The 10,461-nt window shown below is 46.5% G+C and overlaps 1 protein-coding gene across 8 annotated transcripts in view; it reads left to right on the forward strand.

Annotated features, from left to right (window-relative positions):
- ADAP2 (ArfGAP with dual PH domains 2) overlaps positions 1-9,949 on the forward strand; it is a 29,713-nt gene extending 19,764 nt beyond the window's left edge. For 2 of the 8 annotated variants that reach the window (XM_081271622.1, XM_081271621.1), the window contains 4 exons: positions 846-908; positions 2,064-2,141; positions 3,068-3,296; positions 4,575-9,945. In XM_081271622.1, the coding sequence (XP_081127748.1) occupies positions 846-908; positions 2,064-2,141; positions 3,068-3,278 (352 nt within the window). In that variant the 3' untranslated portion in view covers positions 3,279-3,296; positions 4,575-9,945. The other 6 variants (XM_081271624.1, XM_081271625.1, XM_081271623.1 and 3 more) reach the window with 5 other exon arrangements.
- The last annotated feature ends 512 nt before the right edge of the window (positions 9,950-10,461 follow it).

The following is a 10,461-nucleotide window of genomic DNA, read 5'->3' on the forward strand; positions in this document are numbered from 1 at the left end:
ACCCCCTCCCCACCCCATCCTCCCACAGCACAGGAGGCCAGTGTCAATCCCTGGCAGCTTCTCTGAGCACAGGAGGGCAGGCTGGAGTTCACATGATCAAGTCTTGTCCATTGCACAGGAGGAACTGGCCCAGAGAGACAGAAGGTCTCATTAAGATAGCACAGCTGGTTGAGACCAGAGGTGAAGTGAGAATGCATGTCCGTCCACTCCTAGCCCAGAGCTTTCCCTGTTTGCCCACTCTACAGTCACCTCCTTGTGACCCTATATCAGTTTCCCTGCCAATGGCCAGTCTCAGTCAAGGGGGCTCTGGCACGTGTGCACCTTGGCACCACAGTGAGGTGGCAGGTGTATGGCCTTGTGCCTCCCAGTCCTGAGCATGCTACCAGCTACATAACTTAGAGAAGACCCCCCACCACTTCATTTCAGCTGGGTTCCTTCAGATGCACAATGAGGCCGATAAGATCCACCTCACAGGACGGCTGAGGATTGCACCCAGATCCTGACACACAGTAGACCCTAGGAAAATGTTCCCAAGAGACACCAAGAGGGTCTTCTCATGGCCTCACTTGAGTCCATTCTTGTGACTGAAGTTGTCCTTAAACCAAGTCCCTAAACTAAGACTCAGCCATGCTGGTGAGCTCAGCAAATATCTGGGGTGCTGTCGACTGGCTTTGTTGAAATATTGATATTACATCCATTGCATATTCCAAATATAACCCCATAAACCATGAGTTCACATCCTTCCCTATTCCAAACTTCCCCTTTCTCTGGGAGCCAAGTTCAGTGGGGAACCTTGAACTCCTGGGGTGTGAGTAGGGGGTCAGCCTCTGTCTCTCTTCCCCCAGCTCGTGCCCTTCCTCACCAGGAACTACCTCAAACAAGGCTTCATGGAAAAGACTGGTCCAAAGGTACATTCAACCACTCCTTGGGGGTCTTACATGCATCTGTCCCAACTACCAATAGGCCAGAATTGGGGAAGTGGGGAAATAGGGAAAGAGGGTTGGAGAGGGAGGGAAAGAAAGTAAACCCGTATTTGTGAGCTCCCGGGCTGAAGGGATGGGTGAAGGCTCCACGTCAGCTGGTGTGTGATCCAGCCTTGCTCCAGGGCCTTCTTTCTCTCATGGGGGTATCCCAACCCCCATCATCATCACCATCAGCTTCTTCCCTCCAAACTCCCTCCATCTGTGGAAAAGCAGAGCCGAGAAGGGGATCCCTGGGGAGACAGCTTTTGGGCTTCCCAGAATCCTCTGCTGGGAACCCACGGGGACCCTCCAAGGAGAGGCAGACTGGCCCAAGGAAACACATTCATGCCAGGGTGAGGCTGCATGTGCACTCACTCCTTCACACTCAGCCTGACTCCTTTGCTAAACCACCTCCCTCCCCCAGCAGCTGCTTATTCCCACTTATCTATGAAGGAAAGGAAGGGCTGCTACTGTGGGGAGGAACCTGGATGTTGATGAAGCTTAAAGAAGCTTGGCTGGGCTGGGGAGATAGCTCAAGTGGTAGAGTGCCTGCCTCCCATGCACAAGGCCCTGGGTTCAATCCCCAGCACCACACATAAGCAAAGTCTGACTGAAGGGGGTCCAGATGGTTGGATGAGGGTTGAGAAGAGAGAGTTCTCTCCTCTAAAGAATTCTCCAGAAAAGGCAGCATTCCAGATATATATAAAGGTTTGCTTTAGGTTTCTTCCTTCTCTAGCTGGGCACCGCCCCTCCCTATGGTTTTTACCCCAGGGTTTTCTCTCCCCTGACCTAGGTTAGGATTGGGTCAAGGCCAGCACTTTCAGCTTGGCTGAACGGTAGCCACTTCTGATTTCCTCAGCTTCCTTTTTCTGAGATTTCTTTGTCCACTGCTTGAGAAAGAGGGAAGCGGGCCTTCCTAGCTCTGGCAGCACCTGGAGGCAGCAGGGGTGAAGCTGGAAGGGGGTGGGGTGGGAGATGAGGGCTAGGAATGGGGTTGGGAACTTGCAGAGCCCCAGAGAAAAGTACTGGGCTTGTTCTAGGCTGGCCCTGACCTCTGTCCCCTGCTTTGTCATCCCTGGTAAGAGGTTCCCTCTTTTGCAGCAGAGAGAACCTTTCAAGAAAAGGTGGTTTGCCCTGGATCCCCAGGAGCGGAGGCTGCTGTATTACAAGAACCCGCTGGTAAGAGTCACTCCTGGTCCCTCCCCAGGACAGTCCCAAGGAGAGATGGGTCAGCACTTGTCCAGCCTACACAAATAAACGCATCTCCTGGAGCCCCCAGGGTTGGGGAGCCCTGATCAGGAAAGCCTGTGCCCACCCCTTCTAAGTTCCTGTTCCAGAAGCCTGTGGAGGGCTTCCCAGATGCTGCCAGTTGTGATTAGATAAGGCAGATTCCCCCTGCAGGCTCTGGGGCCTGGTTTCTAACCAGGAGGCTGAGATGAGGAGTGGTGAGGAGTGGAGTCTCTCGAACCTGGTTGTCTGGGCTCCGGTCTCAGCCATGCCATTGTGGTGGCATGTCCTGGGTGGTGTACACACTTAGCTCTCTGTGCCTCAGCTTCCTTCTGTGAAAAATAGACTTAATATGTATGCCTTGCTCAGCGGGTCCCATGATGATCATGACTTCCTACATGTAAAGCGCTGGTATTCCCAGTGCCCAGTGATCTCTCCATACACGTTAAGTGTCTTCTCAACAGATGATTATGTGATTTGCTTCAGGGTTTTAACCTTTCAAATTCAAGTCGTTCCCCCACCCACAAGGTGGCATACCCCTGTCATCCCAGCGGCTCCCGAGGCTGAGGCAGGAGGATCATGAGTTCAAAGTCAGCCTCAGCAAAAGCGAGGTGCCAAGCAACTCAGTGAGACCCTAAGTAAAACACAAAATAGGGCTGGGGAGGTGGCTCAGTGATTAAGTGCCCTGAGTTCAATCCCCAGTATCCGTCCACCCCACCCCTCAAAAAAAAAAAAAATTCGAGTTCCCCTGCAGCATAAATCCTGGCAAGGACACTCACTCCCTCCCTTTACCAAAATAGACCTTGAGGGCTGTCAGTGCTTCAGGGGTCCCTTTGCCCCAGTGTGACCTCTGATGACCAGGTGCTTTTGATTTTCAGGATGCTTTTGAGCAGGGCCAGGTTTTTATCGGGAGCAAGGAGCAGGGGTACGAGGTCTCTGAAGACCTGCCCAAGGGCATCCGAGGGAATCGCTGGAAAGCCGGCATCACCATCGTCACCCCGGAGCGCAGATTCATCCTCACCTGTGCCACTGAGAAGGAGCAGCGGGAATGGCTGGAGAGTTTGCGGGATGTCCTGTGCCGCCCCTTGACCCCCCTCCACGTACCCAGTGAGAAGCAGGGACTGGGGTTTTTTTTTTTTTTTTTTTTTTTTGACAGAGGGTAGGAAGGGGTTTCTTCATTGGGACTCAACTGTGTTGCCAGAAGAGTCCTGACTCTGCGCTTTCTGTGGTCTTCTCTTCCTGCCAAAGAAAACACACAATTGTCGCCAGGAAATCCCCTCTGTGCCCCAAGTTCCTCTAACACAGTTCTTCTCCATGAGCTTCAAAAGGAGTTTGGAGCCCGGGTGGTATTGCCCGCCTGTAATCCTAGTGACTCAGGAAGCTGAGGCAGGAGGATCTCAAGTTCAAAGCCAGCCTTAGCAAAAAGCAAGGCACTAAGCAACTCAGTGAGACCCTATCTAAAAAAAAAAAAAAAAAAAAAAAAAAAAAAAAAAAAAAAAAAAAAAGGACTGGGGATGTGGCTCAGTAGTCCAGTGCCCTGAGTTCAATCCCTGGAACAACAACAACAACAAAAAAATGGTAGTTTGGTGCCAGCAGAACCCTTGAGGCTATCTCTGCCCAGCTCATCATCTAGGTGCTGGGCAACCTCTCCTTGTTCCTGGTCCCTGATCCCTTTTCTCATGAGAAAACTGTGTCCTCCTATTATTAGCTGAGGTCACCCTGCTGGGCAGCTCCTGGGACTTTGGATTCTGCCCCACTCCAGAGGGAAGGCTATTTTTGGTGTCCTTCTTTCCCCTGGGTCCTTTCCTCTGTCTGTCTCTCTACGGCTCCTCCTCTTCACCCCAGATGTGTCCCTGCACGGCTGCCCTGTCTGCTGACAGCCCTGCAGAAAGGGAGAGATGTGCTGAGCTGGAGCAGGAAATTTCTGACCCAGGGCTTGACTTCTGGGGCACAAGGGAGAAGTTCTGTGTTTGGAAAAGTACAGACTGAGCAGGTGACCTCACACAGCCCCTTGGGGAAACTCCTGTGCCCTCTGAGCCTGACCAGTGCAAACACAAACTCTCTCTTCTTTGTTGTCCCAGTTCCCAAAGCCAAAGAGCCTCAGAAGCAGATGTGGGAGGTGTTGGGTGGGTCAGTTGGAGCTTCCTTTTCTCTAGGTGCATGTGTGTTGGAGTCTTTCGGTTTCTCTCTCCATCTCCATCTCTGTGCTTATCGCTCTCTCTCTAGTGTGTAGGTCCTCTGCGTCTCCCACTCTTTTGGTTTGTCTTCTTTAAAAAAAAATGTTCTTTTTTGTTTTTCTTCCTTCCTATCTTTTTCATTGTGTTTTTTATTTTGGCTCCCTCTGGTAGCATGACCCCCTCCCTCACACTCCTGTTTCCCTTGCAGCTGCAGTAGCAGAGAGTGGCTGTAGCAGCAGGTGACCCATTGGCTGGGGAGCTGGCTGGCCACCAGCCACCGACTGGAGCTCCTGGCATAAAGGAGGAGTTCTTATCTCTGATCCAGTTGCCCAGCACAAGTGCCCCACAGCCAGCAGCCAGCTTGGCAGAACTCACTGCTGACACTGAAGCTGTGATGGATCTTCCTGCTCCTTGGCCCTTCCCTACTGCCCAGCCTCCAGATCAGAGGACATGGTACACAGTGAACACATATGTCACCCTGTCTTACAAACCAAGACTTGAAATGTCCTGAAGGCCCAGGACCTGCTCATCTGAAATGGAGGCATTGTAATGAAAAAGCACCCACAGCATCCTGCAAGTGGCGTTTTGAAAAAAAAAAAATTATTTGAAAGTAATCATGAGGAAATAATCAGGCAGATTCACATTAGGTATGCTCTGCTGAACAGCCAGCTGGGACTCTTCAAAAAGGTCCATGTGATGAAAGGTAAAATAGTTTGGGAACTGTTGTAGGTCTGGCAACCAGCAACCAGATGCAATGTATGATTCTTGAGTAGGTCCTGGATTTAAAAAAAAAATAGCTGTAAAGCACATAATTAAGATAATTGAAGAAATTTGAATATGGATTTATATTAGCTAATAGGATTGTAAGATTATGGTACTCATGCTGTAATGGTATAGGAAAATATTCCTGTCCTTAGGAGTTACGTGCTGAAGTGAAATGTAATGATGTCTATGACTAATTCCTAAAATATTCAGCAAAAATAAGTGTATGTATATGAATACAGTGTGTGTATGTATATATATATATACATATATATGTATATATATATATATATATATATATAAAGAGAGAGAGAAATACAGATATACATATATAGAGAGAGTGAAAGAGAACAGTACTGTATAAAATGTTATCAACTGATGAATCTAGATAAAGTGTAGATGGGGTTATTTTCCTATTAATACAAATATATAGGTTTGAAAGTTTTTATATTAAAACATTGGAGGAAAAAAAACCTGACTACTTTTCACTCTTCAAAAAGCATGTTTTTCTCTATGAATCCAAATGTTCCTGGAGCCAGGCACAATGTCACATGCCTGTAGTCCCAACTACTCATGAGGCTGAGGCAGCAGGATGGCAAGTTTGAGGCCAGCCTTGGACAGTTAACAAGACCCTGTCTCAAAATAAAAAATAAAGAGAGCTGGGGGTATAGCTCAGGGACAGAACTTTAGCCCAGAATGTGTGACACCCTGGTTTCAATCCCCAGTACTCCAACTAACAAAAATAAAAGTAGCCAGAGCAATGTTACCCACCTGTAGTTCTAAGTACTTTCAAGACTGAGGTAGGAGAATGCTTGAGTCTGAGAGTTTGAGGCCAGCCTGGGAAACATAGTGAGGACCCCCCCACACACACACACAAGAGAGGGGCGATCAGGCTGGAGCTGGAGCTCAGTAGCAGAGGTCTTGCCTAGCACATGTGAGGCACTGGGTTGATCCTTAGCACCACATAAAAATAATTAAAATAAAGGCATACTGTCCATCTACAACTACAAAAAAAAAAAAAAAAAAAGATAAATAAGAGAGGGGGGATCAATGTTCCTGCTAGAGTTCCATCTTTGTGCATATTTGAAAGAAACAGAAGCTCAGATAATATCAAAACGATGCCTGCATTGATTGTCATAGTGTTCTGGAAGGGTAAAAAAAGCAAACAGAGGAGAGCTATCCAGGGTTGTCAGGTCCTGCCACTAACTTGAGATCACTAGCAAATTCACTTCCCCAAGTCTGTGCCTTGGTTTTTCTCTCCGAAATGAGGAAGTTGCACTCGTTATTGAAATCCAGTGTAAGTCACATGTATTTTTGCCCACCTCACGGATGCCAGGCTCTCTGCCTCCCCCTGTGAATAGGCAGGAATAAAACGATGTGCTCCCTGACGTGGCAGATGACAGCCTGCAGGGGGCGGCAGCCATTAACCAGGGAATGGCAGGGAGTAGGGTGTTCAGAAAGGGGAAGGAGAGCAGCCTGCGGTGGCAGGGTGGGGCAACCAGTCTTGTCCTAACTGAGGGGGAGAGGGCAGCCGCCTCCCTTTCCAGAAAGTGACACTGAAGTTGAAACTTCCCGGGTGTGTAAGGATTAGTCAGGGGGAAGAGGGTGAGGAAAACAGTTTAAGCTGAGGGAAGAAAATGGTCAAAGGTCCCCAAGATGTGAAAGAGAAACTGACAGGATTCTCAAATGGCTGAAATGTTAGAGAAACAGATGGACAAGTTTCCAGTTCTGTGATTTTTTTTTTAAATCCTTTCCTCTCTTTTCAAGGGATGTGCAGAAATACAAGAGGTATTTTTTCTTCAATGGAGACCCAGAGGGTTGAGAGGGTCTTTAAGGGATTCTCTATAGTTAATGGGACTTTTCTTTGGATCCGCGGAGGACAAGCAACACATTGGGGTGTCTCTTTCCTGAAGCTTTGTGACTACCCGGATAGGGAGGTGGGTCCTCTCTGCATCACCTGTCACACCTTGGAAATGTCTGTTTCAACTCCTGCTGGGCTGTGTGGTAGGGGCCAGTTCACTTGTCTCCCTTTTCCACCACCTATGAACTGTGTTGGGCACCCTGCTAAGATCTGGGGATGAGGACATCAATGAAAGGTGCAATCTCGCCCTCAAGGGAAACCAGAGGGGAAGGAAGAAAAGTCATCAGAGAGCAACAACCCTGCTCCACTACTCTGGGAGGGAAGCCAGGCTTCTGAGTGTGGGAGAGGGGCTGAGGACAGGCACAAGAGGTCAAACTCCAGTGAAATGCAGTGCCAGGTTTTAGTTGGTTCCTGCAGCCTAGTTGGGTCTCTATCTTTGGGTTCCCTGACAATACCTTTGTACTTTTGCCTTAAATCCCCCTTTTTCCATCTTGTTAGTACAAGGAAGTTTCTATTGTTTGAATCAATCCCAACTGAAAATTCTCCCAAAGAGAAGATATCTATGCTGAATCCTAAAGAACGAGTAGAAGATCCTTGGGTCGAGGTTGGGGACACAGAAAGATGCATGTACAAAAAGGCCCCAAGACAAGAGAGGCCTGTTCTGGAAATTTCAAATAATTAAGTATGTCTACAGAACAGATTGTTGGAGTGAGGAGGAGTAAGGAAAGATGAAATTGTAGGAGGGTTTGCTTCCAATAATGTTGGAGCAACTCATATCACAACAATCATCCTTCAGATATCAATTATAGGCGCTGGACAGACTATATCAAAACAAATGCCTGAAAGCACTGGGAAATGACCCAAAGCAGGCAGGAACCAGAAACGAGTTGGCATTAAAAAGCAGGGAATGGCACGGATAAATGTCTCATTTTTTTTAGTTTTCATCAGAGGACAGGCCCAGGTTAGTGCCTCAGGGAGTTACCCAAACTCTGATGGAAACATACAGACAGTCTTCCTTCCTGAAAAACAGAGAACAGTGAAGTAAACACAGCAATTGGAAAGTGAAAGGAGAAAATCTGGGAGAAGAGAGCCACAGAGGAGGAGCCCTGAGTTTTCCATATAAACTGTCCGATCTCTGGAGAAATGTAGCAGAATCCAAAAGGTCTATAAAGTGTCTTTCACAATATCAGGATATAACGCAAATTACTAGATAAATGTGTGCTAATCAGTTTTGTTACCATAACAAAATACCTGAGATAATCAGCTTACATAGAGAAATGGTTTATTTTATCAAGAGTTTTTATCACAGTTGGCCCTGTTGCTTTGGACCGGTGATGAGAAGGGGCTGGAGTCCCATACTCCTCTTTGGAGGCATGTACCCAGTGACCTAAGGACTTCCCACCACCTCCTTGCAAAAGTCCCACCACCTCCCCATGAGTGCCACTCTGGAAACCAAGCCTTTAAAACATGGGCCTTGGGGGGACATTCAACATGCAAATTATAGTCATATGTACTGAAATGAATGTATGAATATGAAAACAGAAAATTTGAATCATATTTGTATTCTCCAGAGAAACAGAAACAATAGGAAATACATAGATATATAGAAAGAGATTTATTATGAGAGGCTTGATTACGGATTATGGAGGCTGAAAAGTTTTGTGATCACTATCTGCAAACACAGGCCCAGGAAAATCAGTAATGAAGTTCTAGTCCAAAAGTGCCAATGTCTGAGGGCAGGAGAAGGATGGCCCAGCACAAGCACAGAGTAGAATTTACCTTTTGCTCACTTTATTGTTTATTTAGGTCCTCAACAGATTGGAGGATGCCTACACATGTTGGTAGGGCAATCTTCTTTACTCAGTCTACCAATTAAAATGAGAACTTCTTAGTTGGGTGCAGGTGACACATGCCTATAATCCCAGAGGCTCTGGAGGCCAATGCAGGAGGACTGCAAAATTTCAAGCCTCACTTGTTGCAATTTAGAGGGACCCTGTCTCAAAAAATAAAGGGCTGAGGATGTGGCTCAGTGGGAGAGCACCCCTGGGTTGAATCCCCAGTATTAAAAACAAACCCCAAAAAATGTAAAAAATAGTTTTAAGAGAAATATAAAAGATTGCCTACTTAAAGCAAAAATTACAAATGTTTTGCTTTATAGCATCTATAGAGATAACATATATAATAACTGGAGCTTAAAGACTGGGCCAACTGATCATGGACTGGAGTCTGAAAACTGTGATAAAAACTCTGAAAAAAAATATAAACATTTTCTCTTTGTAAGCTGATTATCTCAGGTATTTTGTTATGGTGATGAAACTGATTAGCACACAATTGTATAGTAAATTTTACGAGAAGTGGCATACAAAATCAACTCTAAATTGACTGTGAAAAGTCAATGATGTATATTATAATTCTTTTCTTTCTTTTTCAAAAGAAAAGAATTATAGGGTTGGGGTTGTGGCTCAGTGGTAGCGTGCTTGCCTGGCCTGTATGAGGCACTGGGTTCGATTCTCAGCACCACATATAAACAAATAAATGAATAATGGCCCATCAATAATAAAAAAAATCTTTAAAAAAAGAAAAGAATTATAATATACATCTCTCCACCCACCCACTCCAGGCTGGTCTCCAGGTCCCCGACTCAGACAATTCTCCTACCTAATCAGGTCCTGGGGATTGAACCTAGGACCTCTTGCATGCTAGGTCAGCACCCTGCCTCAGCCCTTTTTGTTTTTTATTTTGAGACAATCTCCCTAAATTGCTGAGGCTGACCTCAAACTTGAGATCTTTCTGCCTCAGGCTCCTGAGTACCTGGGATTACAGGTGTATGTTCCCACACCCTTTCCATTCTCATCCCTACCCCTTTTAAAATTGTGTGGTTTGTTTTCTTATTGTTAAATTCTTCATATACTCTGAATACCAGTCCTTTGATAGACAAATTGGCAAATATTTTCCCCCAGTCTGTGGTTTTTCACTTCCTCCCCCCCCCCCCTCTCTCTCTCTCTCTCTCTCTCACTTTTTGCTACTGGGATCAAACCCAGAGCTTTGTGTATACTAGGCAAATTCTCTACCACTGAGCTATGCTCTTAGCCCAAAATTTTCAGTCCCTTGACTGGGTTAATGGAATCTTCTTTCATCAAGACACTGAGGTCACAGTTCATTACTTTCTTTGTTTTATGAAGCTCTTTGTACAGCATTAAAAATAGGGTATTTGTTGGGTGCATGGTGCAAACCTGTCATCCCAGGAGGCTGAGGCAGGAGGATCATGAGTTCAAAGCCAGCCTCAGGAATTTAGTAAGGCCCAAGCAACTCAGTGAGACTCTGTCTGTAAATAAAATACCCAAAGGGCTGAGGATGTGGCTAAGTGTCCCTGAGTTCAAAAGGGTATTTTGGCTTGTGTTTGGATGTTTGTATTCATTTATTATGAAGTGGAGTGAGAATAAGGACTGTGGGGGCTGGGGATGTGGCTCAA

The sequence above is a fragment of the Spermophilus citellus genome (assembly GCF_964194105.1).
Source record: "Spermophilus citellus genome assembly, chromosome: 17".
In the NCBI taxonomy this organism is placed as follows: domain Eukaryota; kingdom Metazoa; phylum Chordata; class Mammalia; order Rodentia; family Sciuridae; genus Spermophilus; species Spermophilus citellus.